General features: G+C 56.1%; 1 protein-coding gene and 1 long non-coding RNA gene across 3 annotated transcripts in view; one reads left to right on the forward strand and one right to left on the reverse strand.

Moving 5' to 3' along the window:
* Positions 1-1011: 1011 nt before the first annotated feature.
* On the forward strand, positions 1012-18152 carry LOC125353470. The gene is made up of 3 exons (XR_007211333.1): positions 1012-1095; positions 10905-10908; positions 18142-18152. It is a non-coding gene; the product is annotated as an uncharacterized LOC125353470 (long non-coding RNA).
* Kiaa1755 (KIAA1755 ortholog) overlaps positions 4868-24649 on the reverse strand; it is a 31686-nt gene continuing 11904 nt past the window's right edge. The window contains exons 3-14 of one of the 2 annotated variants that reach the window (XM_048349177.1): positions 22388-23702; positions 21694-21891; positions 19484-19604; positions 18022-18115; positions 16580-16663; positions 15253-15369; positions 13728-13826; positions 12688-12836; positions 11036-11174; positions 9491-9613; positions 8691-8921; positions 4868-5753 (exon numbers count right to left, since the gene is read on the reverse strand). In XM_048349177.1, the coding sequence (XP_048205134.1) occupies positions 5073-5753; positions 8691-8921; positions 9491-9613; positions 11036-11174; positions 12688-12836; positions 13728-13826; positions 15253-15369; positions 16580-16663; positions 18022-18115; positions 19484-19604; positions 21694-21891; positions 22388-23702 (3351 nt within the window). In that variant the 3' untranslated portion in view covers positions 4868-5072. Of the gene's footprint in view, positions 5754-8690; positions 8922-9490; positions 9614-11035; positions 11175-12687; positions 12840-13727; positions 13827-15252; positions 15370-16579; positions 16664-18021; positions 18116-19483; positions 19605-21693; positions 21892-22387; positions 23703-24649 lie in introns of both variants that reach the window. The other variant, XM_048349176.1, reaches the window with a different exon arrangement.

A 24649-nucleotide genomic window follows, 5' to 3' on the forward strand; every position in this document is an offset into this window, starting at 1 on the left:
GTCGGAGCAGAGAGCTTCACCACTGTGTCTGGGGTCATCTGGGGTCACCTCCTTCTCAACCTTCCCAGTGCTCAGCTTCCTGGAGTGCTTGAGACCCAGTCCCATTTGTCTTCTCTACAATCCCCACTGGGCTGTGATGAGTGTGACTCATGAACCCTGACTTCAGCCCCTCTCCACTCCTTGGGATTGGGGACCAGCCTCATTATGGCACCGTTGAGCCTCTCAGCTCATCTCAGGCTGGTGCGTTCAGAGTTTGCGAAATCACCGTATCACACCCCCATTTTACAGATAGGGAAAGTGAGGTGTGGGACCCTGGGACCCCCCAGATGCCCACTCCAATCCCTGACTCTGCAGGGACTCGAAGGCTCTGGTCCCCAGAGCTAGTTTTCAGCTGGGGAGGGTGCGGTCTAGGCCGGACAGTCTGTCCTGGGCTGGCAGCCAGGTGGCAGCCCCTGGAGAACAGAGCCACTCTGTCCCTGGGGGCGGACTGTGTGCTCTGACCCCACAGCTGTCCCATCTGGGTCTGGAGGCCCCAGGGTGTGGGGCCGGGGTGTGGGGTACCACCTCAGAGGGGGTGACACGGTTTTGCTCAGGACTGGCTCCAGAGATGAGGTTTCTAAGTCCATTTTCTGGCTGTGTGACCTCAGGCAAGTCATCTCCCCACTCCAGCTCCCTTCTTTTCTTCTGTAAAACTCTTATCCCAGAGAATGACTCCCCCACTCCTCGGAGTTGAGGCTTACCTTAGAGGAAAAGACACATAGCAAAAAAAAAAGGGGGGGTGGAAGGGCTTGTAAACTGCAAAATGTCTAGACTTCTGTCAGAGCTCAGGCCCACCTCTACACAGGGGTCACTGCCCGCCCGGCTGACTTTCAAAGCTTTGCCTTATGTGATACACTCTACTGGCATCACAGTAATAGACACAAAAATAAAGAATAGTCTCAGCAAGGAAGAATTTACTCCTGCTAACAGGTAAAGGCCATCAGCCAAAAATCTCACAAGCAAGCACTGCAGAGTAGGCCCCGCCCCTCTGCTCTGATTGGTCATGATCAGGTTCACAGTCTGCTTGTGATTGGCTAGTCTGAATAAGGTAAAAATGTATTTCTACAAAGTGACTGAAATAGGATTGAAAGTAAAGGAACAGGGCTGGGGATATGGCCTAGTGGCAAGAGTGCTTGCCTCGTATACATGAAGCCCTGGGTTTGATTCCCCAGCACCACATATATGGGAAGTGGCACTGTGGCTCAAGTGGCAGAGTGCTAGCCTTGAGCACAGAGAGGCCAGGGACAGTGCTCAGGCCCTGAGTCCAAGCCCAGGACAGGCCAAAAAAAAAAAAAAAAAAAAAAAAAAAAGAACCAAACCACCAGGCCAAAGCAGGAACTTTTAAGCAACACACATTGGTAGACCACACAGTTTTTGTTTTGTTTTGTTTTGTTGTTCACAACTATCACAAAACCAGGCCTGACCTTGCCTAAAAGGAAAAAGTCTGTGGTGGAGCACAGAGACCCAGCAGGCCTGACCAACCAACCCATTGGACAGATGGGGAAAGTTGAGGGCTGGTGGCCCTCAAGCCTGGATGCACAGGCATCTGGCAGGGATTCTCCTGTCCTTACCCATCCAATGCCTTGGGGTGGGGCTGGGGGGGGGGAGAGGCTGAGCCCCTGAGGTCCTGACTGCAGGCTACACTTCCTCTACTGCCCTGTTTCCCAGCCTTTCTGTTGTAAAGGGTCCCCGGTCCAGTCTCAGCGGGAGACAGCTGTGTCCCCCATGACTTAGGATCCCGTGTAAGTGCGACCTCCTTCTCTCCCTGGAGTAGGCGGCCCTTGTGTGCGTAAAGCCCTTGGAGTGGCACCTCTGGGCTGAGGCTTCTCAGATTCAAAGCTGTGTGGTCGCCGCAGGGGAATGTCCCACAAGCTAGAGGCGAGGGGCCCCTGCCTAGCCCTCCCCTCCGCAGTTATGGCCGATGCCAATGCAAGAGGCCCCTTTGGCCTTGGAGAGACAATTGGGGGATTCAGAACATGAATAAGGGAATTCGCCAGCTTCAAAGAGCAAACAACTCCTTGGGAATCAGTAGGGTCTTTATTGGGAGTCTGGGATGGGGGAAGATGTCCTTCCTAGTGTTTCCACATCACAGAGGCAGGGCTGGCCAGGCTGGCACCAAAGTGCAATAGTAGCTACCACTTGGTGGACGTGGATTGTGGTCCAAGAACCTCTGTAAGAATGTTCACAAGGCCTCACTTCATTTACAGTGCAGGAAACTAAGCACAAAGAGGTGGCGGCACTTGAGCAAGGATCCACAGCTTGTAAAGACGAGAGCCTGGGTGAGCGCCGGGTCAGTCCAACTCCAGGGCCTGTGTCACTTATTTGGCCACAATCAAGCAGATATAAATGCCGCCCTGGGAACCCAGCCTGGGTCCCTGGGAACATGGCAGTGGCCATGGGTACTATAGTACAGTAAGGGGACAAAGCTTAGCTGATAATGCCCCCACAATGTCAGTATTGCCAGGCACCAGTAGCTCATGCTTGCAATCAGAAGGCTGAGATCTGAAGATCATGGTTCACAGCCAGAAAGGCTCTTATCTCCAATTAACTACCAAGAAGCTGGAAGTGGAGCTGTGGCTCAAGTGGTAGATTAGAGCACTGGCCTCGAGTGAAAAAGCTAAGACCCTGAGTTCATGCTCCAAAATTTTTCTCTCTCTCTCTCTCTCTCTCTCTCTCTCTCTCTCTCTCTCTCTCTCTCTCTCTCTCTCTCTCTCTCACACACACACACACACACACAAACCATTAGTATCATACTAAGTCCAGCTTTGTCATTCACTGGACGTTGGGCAAATGGCCCCCAAGGTATTCTGAGTCTCAGTTTCCCCTTCAATAAATTGGGGACATCAATTAGTACAGCTTCACAGGGCTGTCACAAAGCACCCAACAGCCTGGTGAAGCCTTTCTCAGGGCTCATCAACAAAATGCTTGGCATTTCTTCATTATCTTATCTATGGCTATTCATTCATATTTCACTTCTGCATCCCCCTTCCTCCAGGGACTGGCATGAGTAAAACGGGGATTTGGGGTGTAGTCCCTTTTTTATTTTTTGAGACAGAGGGGACTACAGAGTGACCTGGGGGACATTACCCACCCGTGAATCTTTGTATCACGTGCTCCTCTTTGGCCTCTTCATTCCTGACAGTAGCTGTGGTCTCTCAGAAATCAGTTTCCCTCCTTGCTCCCCAGGTCTCCCTGGCTCCCTGCCTGTGGTCCCCACTGGTGAGATGCTGTTGCTATGGTAACATCTGAAGAGCCTTTGGTCCCCCTTGGAGACGACAGGTCTGGATGGAGATGCGCTGATCAAATCTTCCTGCGTCCTTTGGCTGTGAGGAAGCCGGCGAGGGGGCGGGAAGCAGGGTGAGCGCAGCGCAGGGCCCGCCTCCAGGGCGTCCACTGGCATCCCGCTGCACTTTGTGTCTCCTGAGTTAGAGCCCTTACTCCACAAAGTGGGTGTCCGGAACTGGGGCCTTGAGGTGTGAGAGGTCCAGAAGGACTCATGTGGGAGCTACCATCCTCCATGATAAAGGATGCTTCGGCCCATTCCTCTTCCCTCATGGGAGGGACAAGTGCAGCCTGCCAATCGATGCCAACGTCCCAGCCTCCAGAGCTATAAGCCAAAGCCAACTTCTATGGCTTATAAATGAACCAGCCGGTGGCACCTGACGGAGCTGCCCGGGAGACACCGGGAAGGGCTGGTGGCTCCAAACATAGGCTCCCAGGAGGGGGCCTTGATTGTCTGGGGGTTGGGAGGGTTCCGAGGGGAAGGTGTCTTCCGATCACCCACACTGTGGCTCAGAAGCAGGCAGGTCCCTTACCACTTTTAGAGAAATCTGAAGTCTGTTAGAAGATTCCTGAAGCCACTAGAGACTCTGAGTGTGTGGGGCTGCCTGTTAAGACACCTCACTTTCCCAGGCCTACCCCAGGCTGCCTCTCTCCCATTCCATGGTCTCACGGTGTGGACTTCCTCCTCTCCCACTGGGACCAGAAAGATGCTGAACCTACTGCCAGAAGGCCGACTTGATAAGATGAGCTCACTCGTGGGTGGGAAGACTTCCATCATCGTGATGTGCAGAGGGAGCACTAGGGGGCACTGCTGTGGCCGTGTGCAAAGTATGGTGCCTTCCAGATCTCTTCTACCTGAAGTGAGACAGCTCCCTTCTTATGTCTCCCCCCTCATCCCCATCAGCCTGGAAGCCGGGGGATGTTGGGGTCCCTTGGTCGCCAGTTGGGCAGCTCTGGCTGTGGTTCTGGTGTCCTGTCTCCTCTTCAGGTCCTTGGCAGGGTACAGCTTCCATCCGCCCTCAGGAATGTGCTTGGCATCAACGCCCTTTCCTGCCTTCCCAGACTCACCCCTTTATTCTGCCTCTTCCAGAATGAGGGCTGCACTGGCTGTGGCCTCTTGGGAAGTGCACCCACTTCTCTCAACTCCAGGGGCTGTTTGGGCTGCCTAAGAGTAAGACCCTAGGCAGAGCTGGTAACCGCAGGCCTTTGCACAGTGAGACCTGGCATTAGGGGGCCAACTGATGCTTTAATGAGCCAGGATCCTGACATCCCACTCATGACTTTATGTAGACAAGAAGCAAACATCCTGGAGTTTTCTGCGGCCAGGACTGGACCTACAGAGTGTGTGTGTGTGTGTGTGTGTGTGTGTGTGTGTGTGTGTGTGTGTGTGTGTGTGTACTAGTACTGAGGCTTGAAAAGGCCTTGCATTCTAGGCTGGCTTTTTCATTCAAGGCTGACGCTCTACCATTTGAGCCTTGCCTCTACTCTGGCTTTTTGTTTGCTGATTGGAGATAAGGGTCTTTTGGGTTTATCCACCTGGGCTGTCTTCAAACTGTGGTCCTCAGATCTCAGCCTCCTGAGTAGCTGCGATGACACCAGTCACTGGCTCACTGCGTGAGCCACCAGTACCTAGCTTGGACTCACAATTGCTATCCTCCCAAGTGATGGCTAGCCAAGTCTCCATAGCAACAACCGGGCTCCCAGTGGGCTGTAGCCTGGCCTGCCACAGTTACCCTGGAACTGTGCCCCGGCTACAGGGAAGCGGGTGGACTGGTCTGGGGTGAGCTCTCCAGGGAGGTCTGTGAGTCGGTCCCCTCTGAGGAGAAGCCACCCCCAGTGGGGTGGGGGAGCTGGCTCGGCCTGGGAAATGGCTTCAAGGAGAAGGTATTAAGTATGTGTTCTGGAAAAGTCTTGCCCAGCTCATAGGGGCCTTGGCTCTCACCAGCCTCAGCCTGGCCAGCTTCCTGGCGTGGAGGGTCTGCCTGGAAATTCCGATGCTGCCCCGCTCTGGGAACCAGAGGGGGCCAGCAGGGCTTTGGCAGGTGATTCACACCCAGTGCATCCTGGAAGGGCAAGTCCCACGTCCCCCGGGAAGGGACCACCCCACTCGGACCCTGGCCCTTAGCGGCTGGCCTGCTGAACTGGGCAGTGGGAGCCGCCGGGCATGGACAGCGTGCCAGGGCCTTCTTCAGGAGGTTCTGGATCTCTTCGTGCCTGACCTGTGCCTCCTCCCACAGGGCCTGGCCCAGCCCAGCCCTGCTCAGCGAGGCCACCTGCAGCTTCATGGCCGTGAGCTTTTCGGCAGGAAACTCAGACTCCAGGCGCCACAGGTAGCGTTGAAGGCGGCGCTGGTCCCCCGGGCTGGCCCGTTGGGCCTTGCCCAGCCTGAGCTGGGCCATCAGATCCTGACAGTCCAGATGGAACCAGGTCATCTGGGGGTCAAGAGAGAGGGAAGTGGGGAGTGAGGACCGCAATGGGGTTCCATCTGTAAGAAAGGCTAGGCTGCACTAGCAGGCACCCGGTGAACATCAGGGACCCCCATCTTGGTGGGTTACAATGGCGATGACTTCTCTTCCCTACCAGGATACCACCACACGATCACACAGAAACAGCTTCTAGGTATCTTCCAATAGACCTATGGGCTGGCAGGCCTACCCATCTCTGGGGCTCAGTTTGCCTTGTTTGTAAAATGGCTGCGCACTGGACAACCATAAAAATAAACCTTCTGTCGGGTGCTGGTGACTCACACCTGTGATCCTAGTTACTCAGGAGGCTGAGATCCAGCCTGGGCAGGAAAGTCCATGAGACTCTCATCTCCAGTTAACCACCAGAAAACCGGAAGTGGAGCTGTGGCTCAAAGTGGTAGAGCGCTAGCCCTGAGCAAGAGAGCTCAAGGAAAGGAGCCCAGGCCCCGAGTTCAAGCCCCAGGACTGACCAAAAACAATGACAAAAATTGGGGAGCAGGGTGGGGGAAGCAGGACGCAGAGCAGTGACAGCGTTGGCCCAGGGTCACCACTGCCAGTTGGGGAAGAGCTAGGGTCCCAACTCAGCTCTGTCTTGCTCCCCTAAAAGTCCTGTTTCTTACCAGAAAAAGAAACTGGCTGATCAGAAACAGGACAGCGGCCAGTGAGCGCGAGGCCTTCCCTCCAGCTCAACCTATGATTCTGCCTACCCCAACTCCTCCCTTACCCCAAAATATATACAGGCTGCCAAGGCATGTGGGGTCCCCGGCAGCTCGAGAGAAGCAGAACCTCTCTCTCCATTAATTCTGGACCTGGCGGCGGCTGGGCCGCTGGGCTGCAGGCCTGCAGAAGCGCTTCCTCCAGGGACCGTCTTCCCGCGCATTATTGAGGAAACTTGTCTTTAGACAGATGGGTTCATATTCTCGGTGGCACATGCAGCCAGAGGCTGCATAAATTCCCATTAGCAGCACAGCCGTGTTATTAATGTGACTACAGAGGCCCGGCTGCCGCACAGAGTGGAGCCAAACCCAGAATGGGATCGTCCCATCTGTCCTGGGTTCTCCCTTCCTGGCGAGGCCAGACGGACATACGTGCAATCACGGTGGGCTTCAGGGAGGAGGAGGAGGAGGAGGAGGAGGAGGAGGAGGACGTGTGCTGAGAGAGGAAGAAGGAAAAGAAGCCAGCTATGCAAGTAACAGCTTCTGGGCAAAGGCCTCAGAGCTGGAGCGAGTTTTGGCTGATGTAGAAAGGCCACTGGGGCAAGAAATGAGCAGAAATCAGTGAGCCAGGGAGAGAAGTTTCCAGAAGCTCCTAAAGGAATTCCTTCTCCACCTTCTGCTACTGATAATGACAATGCAGATATTATTTATAATAATTCTGAATTGTGGCAGCCCTGCACTGAGAATGACTTCCGTTGAATCTAATTCTCTCAATGCCTGGCAAGACAGATGCTCCGACCAGAGGGTCTGGCTTCGAATCTCAGCTCTGACTCTCAGGCGGCTGAGCAGCTCTGGGTGAGCTGTCCCACCTCTCAAAAAAAAAAAATGGGTACAGTGCCAGACAGGACTGGAGTAACCACCAAACAAGACCTAAAATGACTAGAATAGGGCCAGATACGTCAGCATCAAGGTGTTTTGTTTGTTTGTTGCCAGGCCTAGGGCTTGAACTCAGGGCCTGAGCGCCATCCCTGAGCTTCTTTTGGCTCAAGGCGAGCACCCTACCACTTAAGCCACAGTGCCACGTTCGGCCTTTTCTAAGTAGCTAATTGGAGATAAAAGTCTCATGGACTTTCCTGCTAGGGCTGGCTCTGAACCGCCATCCTCAGGTCTCAGCCTCCTGAGCGGCTAGGATGACAGGCGTGAGCCTCTGGTCCGGGGCTTGTTTTTTTTTTGGTTTTGGTTTTTCCCCCGAGGCCAGAACTCAAATTCCGTATCTGATGCTTTCACTGGTTGTCTAGTGCTCTACCACGTGAGCCAGGCCTCCAGCTCCTCAGGTATTATTATTGTTGTCATCACTGTTGCCAGTTTGCTGAGGCTCAGAGAGGTAGAGTCTACTATTAAGGGTCACAAAGCTCCTATCGGCCTATGAGGCCCCGACTCTGTGGAACACAGCCTTCCTCTCCCGCCTCTCCAGCCCCTGGGGCGGCTGAGGGGACATCACCACCCCTCATCTGTGTGCCCTGCTGCTGCCCCATTAGACACAGAAAGGCCCCTGTCTTCCTGGGTCCCCAGGCCTGCGGGCCCCGATGGGGTCCTGCCCTGCGGTGTCCTGGGGCGCCCTGCGTGTTCCTCCTCTGCAGGGGGCAGCCTCAGAGCGACAGGGCGAAGGTCACGCTCTTCCCACACTCTGTCCTTTGTGGCAAATTGAGGGGGGGCACCCCAGGGCATGGGGCAGAGGCCCGGCCCACAGCCTTCTCTCTGCCGTGGATGGGTTCAGCTCTCCCAGACTGCTGCCTGGCTACCTGCAGGCCTCAGTTTCCCCTCCAGAGAAATGAGACCTTTGTCCCTTGGATTTGGGAAGGGTGTCGAGGCCCACTGTTGCTTGATGGCTGACACCTCATTTCACCCCCACCTCCCCACTCCCTGTGTATAAAATGGGAGTCTGGTTGGTGGCCCTCCTGCGTGGAATGTGCGCTGGCTCGCATGGCCTCTGCTCACGTGGCCTCTGCTCGTGGGACCCTCGCCATCCTCACCCTTACACCCCCCCTCCCTCCTTAGCCGGTGGCTACTTCCTCCTGGGTGGGGTAAAGACACAGGCCTGACACTGGACAGAGACCTGCCTGTCCACACCCCGGCTCTCTCCCTTAGCAGGGCCTGTGTGGGTCGTGCTGTGGATCCTCCCACACACCGTCCCCACAGGGGAGGGGTCTGTGCTGGTGACCCCCTTCCCCACCCCCACCCGGCTCACCTTCTTGCAGAAGCGGTGCAGATGGAGCAGCGTCTCCAGGTCTGTGCGCTGCCGCTCGGCCGCCATGTAGAAATGGGTCAGCTTGGCCTGGAAGGCCCGCTGGGTGGCGGCAAAGGCCGCAAGCTCGGGGAACCCCGGGCCGCCGCCGCTGCCGGCCTCGCCTGCCCCACCGCCCGCTGCTCCCAGCTGGGCCGCCTGCTTGGACAGCTCCAGGCCGCGGCGGTACTGGGCCTGAGCGGAGAAAGACGGTGGCGCTCGCTGCCTGCCTGCCTGGGTCTCCCCAACGCCCGCCCCGCTGAGCGGCCCTGGGCCTCCGTGTCCCCATCTGTCACGCGAGGACCTCACAGTGGCCCCTCGCAGGGCTCAGCCCACGCTCTAAGCTCTTGACAGTTTCCAGGCTGGCTTTGGCAGTTCAGATCCTTCTAGAAACTAACCAGACCTGCAAGCTGGGGGTCAGAGGCTTTTCGGTGTCCTCCCTCTCGTCGGTGTCCCCCACCCCTGTCCTCACAGGAGACTGCAACAGGCCAGAGCTCCCCAAGTCCACGTCACTCAGTGCCTCTGCCCCCTGGGGCTGACGGGTCAGGCGGGAGACACAGCCATGGAACCTGTGTTTGGCTGGAATGGCTTCTGAGCCTTCTTTGGGCTTGCTGGGTTGGGGGGGGTCGGGCTTCCTGGGGGAGGGAACCCCCTTCAGGAGTCCTCTGAAAACCCTCCTGTGCTTCCCCCACTCTGCCCCACCAGGCCAGGCCTCGGGCACCCTCTCCTGGCCCCAGCCAGCCCCTGGCCGCCCTGACACCCACCGCAGCCTGCAGGAAGAAGTCCTCGAAGGCCGCGTGCGCCTTCTCCACGCTCTCCGCGCGGTCGTCGGCGGGTTCGAGCACCCGCAGGCACTGGCTTCCCTCCCGCTCCATCCAGGCGCTGACCTGGGTAGGACAGGAGATGGGCGCCTGAGCAGCCCCTGGGGGGGTGCCCGTGGGCGACCCCCCACTTCCTCCTGGATGGCAGCCCCGCAGTACCCGGCGGTGGAGGGTTGGGAAGGGACTTGGGGCTCGTGTGCTGAACTCTCGGGCTCCTGGGAGAGGCCACCCTAGGCAGGGTTGCGGGTGGGGGATGGAGGGGGGGATCCAGCCTGGGCAGGGCCCCTGCGCACAGGCAGCCTCTGTGTGCACCGAGGTGGCCGGGAAGCCACAGGGCGACCTAGGCCTGCCATGGCCACTCCCGGCCCCCTGGACACGCAGGGGTGAGCTCAGGGGGCACCAAAGGGTAATGCCAGCCAGGAACACGCGTGTGAGCCCTGCCCGCAGCAGGCAGACTCGAAGATCCACCAAGGGACAGAGGGGACCAAGGCTCTCCGGGAGCACGAGGTCCCTTTGATGGGCTCTTGTTTGTCTGGTGGTGGTTTTTAAACAGGATCTTGCTATGTAGCCTGGACTGGCTTTGAACCCTCAGTCTTTCTGCCTCAGCCTCCCAAGTACTAGAGTTATAGGTGGGACACACCACCCCCAACTTTAGGATGTCTGTAAGAGGTGTTTGTTGGTTTTTTTTTTTGGTGGGGGTGCGGGGCTTGAACTCAGGGCCTGAGTGCTATCTTTCAGCTTTCTCATTCAAGTTTAGCACTCTACCACTGATGGTTCATTGGAGATAAGAGTCTCATGGGCTTCACTGCCTGGGCTGGCTTTGAACTGCAATTCTCAGATCTCAGCCTCTGAATAGCTAGGATTACAGGCGTGGTGAGCCACAGGCAGCCAGCTAGAATGTCTTTAATTTTTTTTAATTTTTTAAAGGTTCCATTGCCAGGTATGAATGGGGCCTCATGCCTGTAATACTAGTTACTCAGGAGGCTGAGACCTTAGGATCTCGATTCGAAGCCAGCCTGGCAAGAAAAGTCCATATGATTTTTATCTCCAATGAACCAGCAAGAAGCTGGACGTGGAGCAGTGACTCAAGTGGTAGATTACCACCTTTGAACAACAACAACAAAACAACAACCCCCAAACCTCAGGGACAGCACCCAGGCCCTAGTTGAAGCCCCAGTATCAGAAGCAAGATTTTAAGAAAGGATAAAGCTCCTATTCATTGACTTTGGCCAGGGTGCGTGGCACTGACCAACTTCTGGCAAGAATGTGGGGTCAGAGGCGTGAACAGTCCAATCCGTGGCAGGTGCCCGAGGCGGGGCGGAGCCCTGGGCCTGGGCCGGGGTCTGAGCTGGGGCAGATGCGTTGGCTCTGGGTACCGGCAGCCTGGTGGGGAGATCCTGGGATGGGGTCCCCATGAGGTGCCAAGGAGTGTCACCGGTCTGAGCCAGCCCCACTCCCCCACCCGGCCCCGGGCCGGGACCCCCTCACCTGGTGGATGGCGGCTTCCAGGCGGCCCAGGCGGATCCGGAGCTCCAGCCTCCCCAGGTGGTGGTTGGACACAGTGACCAGGACGTGAAGCTGCTCGTCCACAAGGCTGTACAGGGCGGCGGCTTCATCCAGGTGACACCTGGCGGGGAGAGGGCAGAGAGGGCCCGTGGAGGCTCCGGATGTCCTCCTCTCCCCTCTCTGCCTTCTGTGGCTGCCCAATAACAGGACCATTCCCAGTCTCTGGGCTCTGGGCTCCCCACCCCGTGGGATTTCTGGCTGCTGACTTGCTGTGTGGCCTTGGGTCGGTCTCTGGACCTCTCTGGGCCTTCCAAATGCCACCTTCCAGCGTCGGACTTGGCCTGATGCCTCTGCCTTTTGAGCTTTGCTTTCCAATTGACACATGGGAACAAAATTTCGAGGTGCTGGTGATTTAACCTCAGGGAACTTTGAGAAGCCCATGTCCAGGTTCCATGACCCGCCCCCCCTCTGCCCCCACTGTGGGTGAGGCTGGGATTCCAGAGCTTCCTAGAGCTCCTCAGGAAGTCCCCAGAGGCCTGTGGCTGTCATCAGCCTCTGCTGGACCCAGGGGAAGGGGGTTGGGGAGCCCCAGGCCCAGGGCGAGGCGGGAACCCTCAGGACACAGGGTGGGGCCTGGCCAGGGTGGCCATGCATAGAATGCTCAGGCAGGCAGCGGCTGGCGCGGGCCCACAGCGCCCCCTGGTGGACATACTGCGCGGCGCCTGGCAGGAGTTAAGGTAGACAGGAGGGAGCTGGGCCCTGCAAGCGAGGCAGATGCTCCCTGACAAAAACCTCCCGGCAAAGGGACCCCCATGTCAGGCATCAGGCCCCAGGGCCGCCAGTGCTCCCGTCTGTGGGAGCCTGGCCCTGAGTCTGGGGCTGGAGCTCCAGGGTGCAGTCAGAATTCCCCCACTTCCCCGCTGTGTAGCTCTGGGCTGGTGGCTTGATCGCTCTGAGCCTGGCCCTTCCTGTGCCGTAGTGATAATAGTGGATTGGATCGCCTCCACAGCAGAGGCGCCCGTAATTCCTCACTGCAAGGCTGTGCGCACTGGGCAGCCCTGAACACATTGCTCCTACAAGCATGTGCAAACACCGCAGCCATGCGTGCGGGTTCGCAACCATGGAAGCAGCTGTGTGGGATCAGAGAAAACATGTCCACTTGCTAGCGACGGCTTCCATTACGGGTTGAGTGTCCCTTCTCTTAGGAACTGTTTTGTGGCTGTTTGGGGTTTTTTTTTCCTTGTCTCCCCAGATTTTGGGATATTTGTCAAGCAACGATGAGCTCTATCGGGGTCTAAGCACCAAATCGGAACCTTTTACATGCAGCCTCCGGGTCACGGTACACCACGGTTTGCATCTTGTGGCCCACGGAGCCATTTCATGGTGTGGAAGAGTTTGGGGCACTTGGGATTCCTAGTTTACAGATGACGGGGTGCTGCCTGTGACACACGGACTCTCTCCATCCCCTGATGGTGCTCTGGTGTCCCCCCCCCCCGACTCTCTCCATCCTGATGGTGTCGGGTGTCCCCTCAGGGCCCATGCTACATGTGGCTCCGGCAGGCGGCACCCCTTCTCTGAGCTCCCAGGCTGAGGGACAGGGCAGGGTCTGGTGGGGAAGGCCCGAGCGTCCATACCTGATGTCGGGATTGGAGGGCAGCCTGCTGGCCTGGCCCTGCAGCCCAGCCAGGACAGCTCCTCCCTCCCGCTGGAGGCCCAGTAGCCCCGGGTCCCTCAGCACCGCCGCCATCAGCTCCTTGGACTTGCTCAGGTCCCTGGTGGCCTCCTGCTGGCACAGGGAGGCACGCTGAGGTCCCATGTCCACCTGCCCTTACCACCTCCCAGGGCTCCCAGCAGAATGCCAGGGACCCCCAGTCTCCACGGTCACCACAGCAACCCCACAGGTCCTGACATCCCCTTCCTGTGCTCCGGAGCCCTCCGAAGGGCAAATCTTACCAACCCCACCCCACTCTGCCTCCCCTCTTCCCCCCCTTGCCCCGCCCCTCCAGTCCATTCTAAGAGTAACCTGCCCCAAGGTCTTTGCACAGGCTTGGCTTCTGCCTGGAACTCAGTCCCCCTGGAAGGCAAACTCCTTAAACTGCAGGCATCCACTGAAATGCCGTTGTCATCTCTTCTGAAGCCTCTCCTCCTCGGCCGTTTTCCTCACCCTTCCTTCTCTGGCATCTGGAACCATTTTTAATGTTCCCTTTCCTTTCTGTCTTCTCCCCCCTTTCTTCTTTCTGGATAGCCCAGGTAGGCCTCTGACGCACCATGTGGCCTGGCCTGGATTGGCGCTCTCCCGCCTCTGCCTACCCAGGGCTGGTATCCCAGACCTGCGCCACCACGCTCGCTCTGCCTTTCCATTTCTTTTCAGTGCTCGGGATCAAAACCCAGGCCTTGAGTGGAGCTGGCATCCCAGGCCTGCGCCACCACGCTCGCTCTGCCTTTCCATTTCTTTTCAGTGCTCGGGATCAAAACCCAGGCCTTGAGTGGAGCCTCCCAGGAGAGCCGGTACCCCGACCCCCGGGGACAGAGGCGGCTCAGTGGGTCCCAGGCCGGGGCCCCTTGCAAGGAGCAGGTGCCCCGTGAGCGGCTGTCCTGTTCACAGAGCCCATGGGCTGTAGAATCTGGGGTGCAGCGTGGCTCCCCCACCTCCACACACATGCTCCAGGCTCACCTGGGCCCCCCCTGTGGGCTCGCCCTTTTCAAACTCCTCGATGGACGCCTGCAGCAGGGAGGAGGCGCGGCGAAGGTCAGCCAGGAACGGGTCCAGCATCTGCCGAGGCCACAGCGGCTGTCAGTGTGGGCCCGGAAGGCCGCCCCCACCCAGGAGGGCGGGGGCTGTGTGTGTGTGTGTGTGTGTGTGTGTGTGTGTGCACACACGCACACACATGTGAGCATGTATCAGTCCTGGGGCTGGAACTCAGGGCCTGGGTGCTGTCGCTGAGCTTCTTTGCTCACAGTGAGCACTCTTCCACAGCGCCTCTTCTGGCTTTTTGGTGATTAATTGGAGATGAGAATCTGATAGACTTTCCTGCCCAGGCTGGCTGTGAACCATGATCCTCAGATCTCAGCCTCCTGAGTAGCTGGGATTGCAGGTGTGAGCCACCGGTGCCTGGCTCTGAGAAGGACCAGAGGTCCTCTGGTCTGTGCGGACACCATGGTGCCCCACAGGGCCGTGTGGCCACCACACTCAGGCAGGGGAGCTGCTGGGAAGAAGAAGACAGGACAGAGCCTCTTTTAGCCTAGTGCCACCACCTGCTGGCTGTGAGACCTAGGGTAAGTTACTTGACCTCTTTGGGCCTTGGCTTCCCCCTCTGTGAAATGAAGGCCACAGTGGCTTGTGCCTGAGAGGGCAGGGTGGGATCTGATGGGTGAGTTTGTGCAGGGCCCCAGGGAACCCGGCACAGAGGCGAGGCACAACCCTCACAACAAACTGTCCATTTGATGTTCTGGGTCCAGTAGGAGCTCATAGCTGGGTGACAGTGGCTCACGCCCATCTAGCTACTCAGGAGGCCCAGACCTGAGGATTGTAGTTTGAAGCCAGCCTGGGCAGGAAAGTCTGTGAGGCTCCTATCTCCAATTAACCACCAGAAAACTAGAAGTGGAGCTGTGGCTTAAAATGGTAGAGTGCTGGCCTTTAGCAAGAAGAGCTCAAGGACAGTGCCCAGGCCCCGGGCTCAAGCCCCATGACCAATACCAAAAAGAAGGGGAAGAAGAGGAGGAAGAGGAGATAAAAGAGGAGGAGGAGAAGGAGGAGGAGGAGAGGAAGGAGGAGGAGGAGAGGAAGGAAGAGCAGGAGAGGTAGGAGGAGGAGGAGAGGTAGGAGGAGCAGGAGAGGAAGGAGGAGGAGGAGGAAAACAAGAGGAAGACAGATGAACATAAAGACAAAGAAGAATTATTCATCTCAGGAAATGAGAGAGGGAACAAAGAAAATGTAACAGAAAAGCCACTGGGTTGAGCAGCAAAGGGAAAGGGGAGCCTGGCTATGAGCGGGAAAGGGGACAACATATGTACATACAAGTATACATACATACATACTACATACATACATACATACATACATACATACATACATACATACATCTGAGCTCTCATCCCATCTAATGCCTCCATTGCCAGTGTTTGTTGAATGACTGTTTGTGAAGCTGACGGGGTTGATGGGTTAGTGGGACGGGGTAGCACAGGGTAAGGGTAGACACCTGGAAGAATTGCACCCACTCGCTGTGGCAGTAGGGGAAGGAGCCTTCCAGGGTGTCAGGCAGCTGGCTGGAGTCCACGTGGTGGCTGAGGGCCTTCAATGAAGTCAGCACTTCCACCTGCAGACAGAGCAGTGGGTCAGAGCCAGAGGCCTCCCCGTGGGGACAGGTGTCTGAGAAAGTCCTACCAAGGTCTTTGTCTTAGCACCCATCCATTTTCCACAGTGAAGGTTCAGAGGGGCCTTTGAGAAGCCCCGTCTTGTCTGGAAACTTTGAACTCTGACCAGTCAAACTCCAGAACCCAGAAACAGTGCAAACACAAGCACTGCTACCACCACTGTGCTTGCCTGTGCCCAAGGCAGACATCACTAATCGATCTCAGCACTGCTACCACCACTTTGATTACTGTGCCCAAGGCAGACATCACTAATCAATCACAGCACTGGTTCCTTCCTAGCCTGGCGATTTCTTAACACAGCTCCACTTTGAGCAACCACATGAACTGATTTGAAAGGTCACATTTCCAAAATTGTTGAACTGTTGTCTGGGGACCCAGCAGAGGTGTGCTGTCTCCTCCTGGGGGCTAATGAGAATGGTCACCAAATCCTGCCCCTAAGATGTGGAGAGGGGGCTGAGGGCAGTTTGAGTCAGGCAGGGGTAGGTGTGGAGTCCACCTATGTAGCTCATAGGTGGCAGCCCCGGTCCCTGCCAGAGCTCCTTCTGCTCAGATCCCATGGGCTGGGCAGCGCCTCCACCCCAAGGTCTCATGGCTCCAGTGCCTCCTCCTTCCGAGTACAAGAATCACAGGCATGCACCACCATGCCCAATGCTTTGAGAGATGCTCACACTGCGCCTTTTTTTTTTTTAATTTCTTGTGGGACAAGTCCTTAGTGGGAGCTGCTGGCTCTTCCCGGCCAACATTTCGTCATTAGGAAGGGAAACAGCAGGCAATGTGCATGAGGCTCTGGGCTGGGAGTCAGGAGATTACAGCTCTGCACTTGGCTTGTGAGACGGCACTGTGCCTCAGTTTCCCCAGCTGAAAAACAGTGGGGAGGTGATAGTTTGCACGGCCAGCACCACCTCTCCATCACATGGCTGTGTCTTCCAGATGTTTCCAGGGTTGCTGGAGAGAAGGAACCGGTGACTGATCTGTCGATGCCTCTCATGGAGCAGCAGCAGGAGCAGGTAGGGTGCCAGGGTGTGAATTTCTGTTCCTACACGAGGGTATCTTGAGACCAACCCCAGTGCATGAATTCTGGGGTTCCGCATCCAGTCACCCCAGCAACTCCCTTCCTCCACTGCCCACGACCCCCTGCACCACCCCTCTCACCTGGGCTGCAGGTAGGGCTTGCAGCAGTAGCGCCGCCTCCTTCTCCCCCAAGAAGAACAGCATCCCCCGTTCTGGGGCCACAGCCTGTCAACGACAGGGCTCAGGTTCAGGGCTGCTCCAGCCTCACTCCCTTCTGCCTGTCCTGATAAGAGCAAGCAAGTAGCCCAGCCTGGTGGAGGTCTCCCACCAGAGAGCAGCAGGGCCAAACGGGCCTAGAACACTACCTAGATGCCTCCACCCCAGGCCTCAGTTTCCCCACCTATAAGTTGAGGTCATGAGGCGAGCCACACCAAATCTCCTCCATCTATCTGGCTGCCCATAATGGGTGGTCAGGAATCTCCTCCATTCTCAGTTCAGGAGGCAACTTATGGAGCCAATCAGGATGTTACATTCTCCTGCCCATTTGGATTGGATGGTGGGTGGACGTGTGAGCCAATCCACACTAACTGTGGGGCGCACCGACTGGCCCCACCTGTCCACGCCCCAGAGGTGTGTGTCTGCTGTGCCTCGGGAGTGAGGACCTGAAGAGCCCTGCCTGCCTCAGTCCCTGGGGGCGTGCTTGCTTGCACCGCCTCCTGGAAGAGGGATCCCAGTTAGCCCCGCCTGCCTTCTGGGTCCGGAACTGGAAAAGCGGCTCTAGCTGGCCACGCCTCCCAGCCTTAAGACCATGTGCAGCAAGATGGCTGCCGGCAGTAACCTGGGGGTGGTCCTGCTAGTACTTAGGCTGCCCCTTAGGGAGGTCCCATGGCCTTCCGCCCTTGACTGACAGCTTGGACCGCCAATCATCGCCCCTGGCTAGGTATGTTACACCCTCCTCTTCCTGCTGCCATTGCCCATACTTAAGATCGGGTCTGCCCCACTAAAACTGAGAGCAGTCTTGAACCTCTCCTGAGTCGTCTGATTGTCCAACTGCCAGCGAAAGATCGGGTTGGGCTGGGTGCGGGCGACTCGCGGCTCATTACCTATTCTGGGTTCACCCTCGGTGGGGTGCGCTTCCTTGCCTTTCCCGCTGGTTGGGAGAGCACCCGGGGTGCAGGGACCCCTGCAACTAATGAGACTCAGGAAACTCTCCAGTGGGAATATGATCTTTCCTTCTTTCCTGCTGGATTGAAATGAGAGACTATGTGGATTTAAAGGGGCTGGGAGCCACCAAATAGGGAATAGGGCCTTCAGAGGATACTATTCCATCCCCAGGAAGACAGACCCAGAAATGGAGAAAGAGGAAGTCTACTGGCAACGTTCATGCCTTTTGATCCAGCCATACCTGAAGCTGGCTAACTCCTGAGCCAATGAACTCTTTGTCTTTAAGCCTCTCAGTGTCAGGTTTCCTTAGCAGCCACTCAGAGTAGAGACTCTGCTCCCAACAATGGACCCCTCGTACAGCACAGTCCCCTGGTGGCCACAGAGGGACTCCTGGACTCAACAGTCCCCTTCAGACTCACCTGGGTGGCCTGCAGGGCACGGACTAGGCCAGGCTGTGGTGGCTCTTTCCTGGCATCGATCACGACCGCCAGCCCCTTGGCTTTCTCTTCTGGCCTAAGGGTGAAAAACAGACTCTGCAGACTTACTGGAGCCTGCCCCCCCCACCCCCCACCGCCCAGAAGAAAGGACCTAATGGAATGTGAGGGAACATGGCCACGAGAAGCCTGGATTAATTGCTAAGTGCTTCACCCTTCAAGACCCAGTGCAACACCACCTCGGGAAGCCCTCCAGGATTCTTCTCTGGGAAGCTCATGGCCTTGTCTTTAGTGGCCCTGCGTGGACTTACACAGCCCCATATCAGGGAGTCACCAACAGTCTCCTACCCATTTGGATGGGCAGAGCCTTATTTTGTTCAAGAATCCAATTCCCTCCAAAGAACCACACCCCTTGGGGGTGGTTTCTGATTGGTGGAAGACACACTAGTGCCACTATTTCCCTGGCCAATGATTGGCTAGGTGAGAGTGTCATCTGACATAGCTCTACCCAATGAGATGAGAGGGGAGGTTCCCAAGACAGACATTGTCTCCTGTACAAAGTTCTTACAAAAGCCGCAAGGAAACGGAGAGACAAATGTTGCTAAAACATTTCCAATTTGGATTTCCGTTGTTTGCTGCCAACACACGCCTAACTGGATCTGTCCCAGCAAACCAAGCTGACAACGAGCCACTGTTCAGCGGTTATCTTAGGATTGCTGACCTGTTCTGATTCCCCACTTAGAAAATAACCCCGGCTGCCTTCAACCTTACAGTGACTGCCGCATAGACAAAGCCAGGGGGGGCCCCATGGGTGGGGAGCTCCACATCGGTCATAGTATGAATGCTAGAGTCAACCGAACAGTAAAAACCCCAGCCCAGTGGGGCTGTGACCAATGGATGAGCTCATCCATGTAAAGAGCCCGGTGAGGGTGCAGAACAAGAGATGTGCAGATGTTTGCACTTGCTACTGCCAGCCCCAGAAGGGGAAACAGAGGCACAGAGGCTGATTTGCAGACAGTGAGGGGAGTTCATATCACACACGCCCCTCACCTGCACCTCCTATGACCCTACTTAGTCCCCAGAGCCCTCTGGTCAGCTCCTGATTTCAGGTGAGCCTCAGAGAAGGGGGAGTTCCTTCCCTGGGGTTACATAGCCAGCAGTTGAACCTCTTACTGGGTTGGGGAGTGGACTAGGCATCTACAGCCGCAGCTCCCAGCAACACCACCTCTGGGGGGCCTCAGGGGACTAAAGCTCTATCTCCAGTGAGTGGTGAGTGGCAGTGGTGCAGGGAGTGTGAAGGTGGGGAGAGGAGGGGAGGGCGGAGCCTTCCCCCCCCCCCCGCCCCCGACTCTCCCCAGCCCCAGCATCTGACCCAGGACCAACTCTGTGGACACAGGATCCATGGCTCTCCACCCAGCACGGCGCCTGGGTGGCGCTGGCCCCTTACCTGGGGATACTGCAGAGGTAGGACAGCAGCTTGGTAAGCTCTGAGACCTGGCACCATGGCGCCTCCCAGTCCCCCTGTGTGGACAGCAGCAGCAGAGGACGCCCGGCCCTGTCCCGTCCACCTGCAGGAGAAGGGACACACTGGAGCAGTGGGGGCCATGGGGATGGCTGCCACAGGAGCCTCCCCTGGGGCCTCCGGGCCTCTGTCCCTCCCAGTCCCTCTGCCTGGAGTGCCCTTCCTTTCCCCTCCTACTCTTCCTTCAGAGACCCAGCTTAGAAGTTACATCCAGGGCTGGGGATATGGCCTAGTGGCAAGAGTGCCTGTTCTGTAATCGATAAACCCCGATATACCTTACCATTTCTTGCTAATGCCGTCTATACATGAGGCCCTGGGTTCGATTCCCCAGCACCACATATACAGAAAATGGCCAGAAGTGGCGCTGTGGCTCAAGTGGCAGAGTGCTAGCCTTGAGCAAAAAGAAGCCAGGGAAGGTGCTCAGGCCCTGAGTCCAAGGCCCAGGACTGGCCAAAAAAAAAAAAAAGTTACATCCAAAAAAAGGGGAGCAGGGGCTGTCCTGAATTCCCCAGCACAGAGGTAGCCCACTAGCCCTGGGCTCTGTGTGTCTAGATCACAGTGGAACACACATCAGGATCACAGATGGGTTCATATCCTGAGTCTCTCACTCTCTGTGTGTTCTCAGGTAAGTCTATGCATCTCTGAGCCTGTTGCTTGGAGTAGATGAGACAAACCACCGAAACAAGCTGGTGACTGGATTGAGACAGCTCAGAGAATAGGTATGTGTGGCAGGGGCTAAAGAACCTCACTCAACCCAGGGCCTGCTGAGCCACAAGCACAGCCCCCTGGCCTCTAGCTCCCTGGTTCCTCTTACAGACTGTCAATAGTGGGGCACAGACAGGCTGTATTCCCTTGACTGGACTAGCTCACTGACTCACCCGGGCACCCTCATCTCAAGAATCAGCCTGTAGTTAATGATTGACATGCCCAGAGTCAGTCAAGTAATACAGACCTAGTCGTATAACATAGGTAGCCCTCTATACCTTAAGATGTGATTTACACTTCAAAGTCTCTCCAAGGGACAGACCATAGCCTTGAGCATTCTCTCCCCTGCCTTGTCCTGCTTAGCTCTCTCTTCTTGTCTCAGGAGCCCTCCTCCAATAAGTCATTTCCCCAAGAATCTGTGTCTCCAGCTCTGCAGCTAGGGATCTAGATACACACTGTGGCTGAAAGGTGAATGGGTCGATGGACAGGTAGATAGATAGATGGAGGGTTATGTGGACTGATAGATGAGCAGACAGAGGAAAATATGGGTGGATGTATGGATAAGTGGACAAATGGATGGATGGATGACTAAGTGGATGGGTAGGTGGATAGATTGCAAGAGGAAATATGATGGGTAGATGGATGGATGGGAAATGGATGGATGGATTGCTGGATTATAGACAGAAGAAAGATGGGTGGATGGATGTGTAGGAGACTAGGTAGATGGGTGAGTAGGTGGATTGATGGGTGGGTAGGTAGATGGATGGATGGTTGAGTTGATAGACTACTGGACAGAGGAAAGATGGATAGATAGATAATAGAGGAAAGAGGGTAGATGGATGGGTCGGTGAGTAAATGGATGGATGGATGGATGGACGGATGGACAGACAGACGGATGGATGGATGGATGGTTAGATAGATTGATGGATTACTATACATAGGAAAGATGAGTGGATGGATGGGTAGGTGAGTGGGTAGATGGATGGGTTAGGTGGATAGATGGATGATGGGTGGGTAGGTGGATGGCTGGATAGTTAGTTGGATTGGTGGATTACTAGGCAAAGAAAAGAGGGATAAGTTGAGGGGTAAGTTGATGGTTGGATGGATAGGTTAGGTAGATGGATGGGTAGATGAGTGGATAAATGGATGGATGGATGGACTACTAGACAAAGGAAAGATGGGTAGATGGAAGGATACCTAGAAATTATTTTCATCTAATCCAAATTCTTCATTGGGAAGAAGAAACTGAGGTCAGGCAGGCTTGGCCTGGCATGAAGGCCTCCTGGGCTTTCCCTGCCCCCCTCCAGCCCCCAGCTTCTGAGGCCTGGGACATCAGCTTCCTCTCCTCCCCTCCTTTCCCTCCCTCCCTCCTCTTCTCCCTTCCCTCCTGTCTCCCCTCTCCCCTCTCGTTTCCCCTCAGACCCCGGAACCTGGCAGGCAGGCTATCCTGGAGTAGAGAAACTCCACACACAGAGCCCCAATCCTGGGCCCAGGCCCCGGGGGCTCCTCCTCTGAGCTGGTGTTTCTTTCCAGGAAGGCTAAGGAAGCTTCTGGAAAGCCAACCGGCTCTGCAGATGGGGGGCTTGATTCAGTGGCAGGGCCAGATGTGTTGGTGGGAGTTGTCCCATCTGAGGAAAAGCAATAACAGAGAAGAATGTTAGGCAAAAGATGGATTTCCTGAGGGAGGACTATGCCCCCCGACTGATCACACAGTGTGTGATCTGATCTGTTCTGGGCCTAGTGCTGTGCTAGGCTCTTTACACCCAGTATTTTCCACCCATCAAAGCAGCTCTGTGATGCGGGTAAGATTCCCCACTGCACAGGAGACCTGGGCTCAGAGCGTGAAGAACCTGGCTGAAGCCACACAGCCTGTGCGTGGTGATGCTGGCATGTTAAAAACTCCCACAGTTCCTTCTCCCAATCCCAGATCCCTGGCTGGCATTCACAGGCTCCACCAAGCAAGCAAGCACTACACACACACACACACACACACACACACACACACACACACACACACACACCAAGCCAGCCCACTGGGTCCTGGCCCCTCACCACTAGAACCACCTGTAAGCCATGTCCTTGATGCTGAGGCTCCTTGGCTGGTGGGGCACACAAGCACTTTACCTTTCTGGGGGGTCTTGGCAGAGTAGACAGGGCATGGGGTTTTCTGAGAGGCATCACGCAGGAGTGTAGACTTCTCCTCTGTCACCAGGGGTAGCTTCTGCCCTTTTGAGAAAGAGGATTTGAGCCCAGGAATAGGGGACCCAGAGGACGAAGAGGCATTCTGCACTGCTTGAGTTGATGGCCTGCGAGGACCCCCTTTTTCCCGCAGGGTCTTGTCCGTCTTTGTTTCACAGGCAGAGGAGGCTGGGGACAGGCGGGGAGAGGATGCTTGTCTTGGCCCAGGCCTGGTCATGGTCTCTGGGCTTTCTAGAAGTCCTCGTGTCTTGGAGACAGCTGGCTCTTCAGGGACATTTGTCCCAAGGCCAGAAGTGCAGCCTGGTGGCTCAAGGGCCTCAAAGAAGGGCTCTGGGGACTGTGGCTCTGAATGGTGGACAGTCACTTGGTGACTGATCTTTCTCTTGGAGCCTAAAGCACAGGGCTCCTCCTCTGAGCTTGCTGGCTTAGCACAAGCCTGGTTGTCCAAGGAAGGTCCTGCACTGGGCCCTTGGAGGGACAGTCTCCCCGGAGACATAGGAATCTCTGTCATTCTAGATAGTTCCTCTTGTGTCCTCAAAGTCCACCCGCTAGATGTTGCCACTTGCCTGCTGGGAGAATGCCCTCTACTCCCGTGGGAGAAGCTCACGAGAGCCACGTAGTCTCCCTCCAAACTCTGGCTGACCACATCGTCCATCCTGAAAGCTACTTCCCCCGGTCTGGCCTGCTCAACTTTGATGAGGCCTGGATACTTGTTTGCAGGTCTCCCATCCTTCCCTTTGCTCACACTCTGGGCCGGAGACCGCCGGCTGCCTGGGGAGTCAGCCTGGGGCAGCTCTGGGGAATTGCTCGGATGCGATGCCTCAAATTGAAGAGTGTCCTCGGCCGAGGAGGGGACTTTCACCATGTGGCATCCATATTCCACAAATATCGGGCTGGCGATCTTATTCCAAGGGACAGGGACAACTCCGTGTTCTGAAGCCACCAGGCAGTTATGCAAAGGACTCCCCTGGAAGCTGCTGTTGATGGTCTCCAGCCACTGCTGGGTGAAAAGGAGCGGGTAGGAAGACTCCGGAACGGGCTTCTTGTCCACAGTGCGGAGGTCCAAGGAGAGGCACTTCATCACCATGCGGGCCGACTGCTCCTCCCAGGACTCGACTTGGAAGTAGAAGTCACCCTGGCGTAGCAGGAGGGGGTTGAGGGGCGCGAGGTGGACCACCACCTCGTCCCGCAGGCACAGTGGCCAGCCCTCATGCAGGAAAACATGGTGGACATAGGGGTCCTGCAGACAGAAGGAGAGGGCAGTGGTCAGGCCTGGAAAGACCTCAGCAAGGTTCCTTTCCTTCTCAGGGAACCTTGAACATGCAGAGTGGAGAGGTGGGAGAGGTGCCCAGGGCGGAGCTGTGACGAGACCCTCACTCTCAGGGCCGGCTCCTCATCCCGTGCCATCTTGTCTTTGAACTTGGAAATGCCTGTTGCTCTGCTAGCCCAAGACAGGAACCTCTGAGGAGCAGGTCCTTGATCGTATGCAGCTCCCAAGGGCCTTCTTGCTTGGCTTGTGTCCTCCACCCCATTCCTATCTAACCCCAAACTTCTCCCAAGCCAGATCAAGCTTTCACCCCTACTTTTAAAGCCAGAGAGATATGAGTGCGGAAGGTCCAAATAGCTAATGGGTACAAATTACTTAAGGGCACGGAGCCTCCAGCTGCCTATCTGTAAGTCGCAAGAATAATAGATGATGGAAAGATGAAGTGAGATCATGCATGTATGAGAACACCAAATCAACACTCGCTTTCTCATAGGCTGATGCTCAGTAACGATTCATTGGCATCCCCTGGTGACACTTGCCCTTTATAAAATGGTGGGATTTTTTTTCCATTAAAAATAAAATTAGGGGCTGGGGATATAGCCTAGTGGCAAGAGTGCCTGCCTCGGATACACGAGGCCCTAGGTTCGATTCCCCAGCACCACATATACAGAAAACGGCCAGAAGCGGCGCTGTGGCTCAAGTGGCGGAGTGCTAGCCTTGAGCGGGAAGAAGCCAGGGACAGTGCTCAGGCCCTGAGTCCAAGGCCCAGGACTGGCCAAAAATAAATAAATAAATAAATAAAAAATAAAATTAGGGAGGGGGTAACAAGTACAAGTATGTAACTGTAACCCCTCTGTATATCACATTGACAGTAAAATTAAATTATAAATAAATAAATAAATAAATAAATCAGTCCTGGG

The sequence above is a fragment of the Perognathus longimembris genome, chromosome 6 (assembly GCF_023159225.1).
Source record: "Perognathus longimembris pacificus isolate PPM17 chromosome 6, ASM2315922v1, whole genome shotgun sequence".
NCBI classification, from domain to species: domain Eukaryota; kingdom Metazoa; phylum Chordata; class Mammalia; order Rodentia; family Heteromyidae; genus Perognathus; species Perognathus longimembris.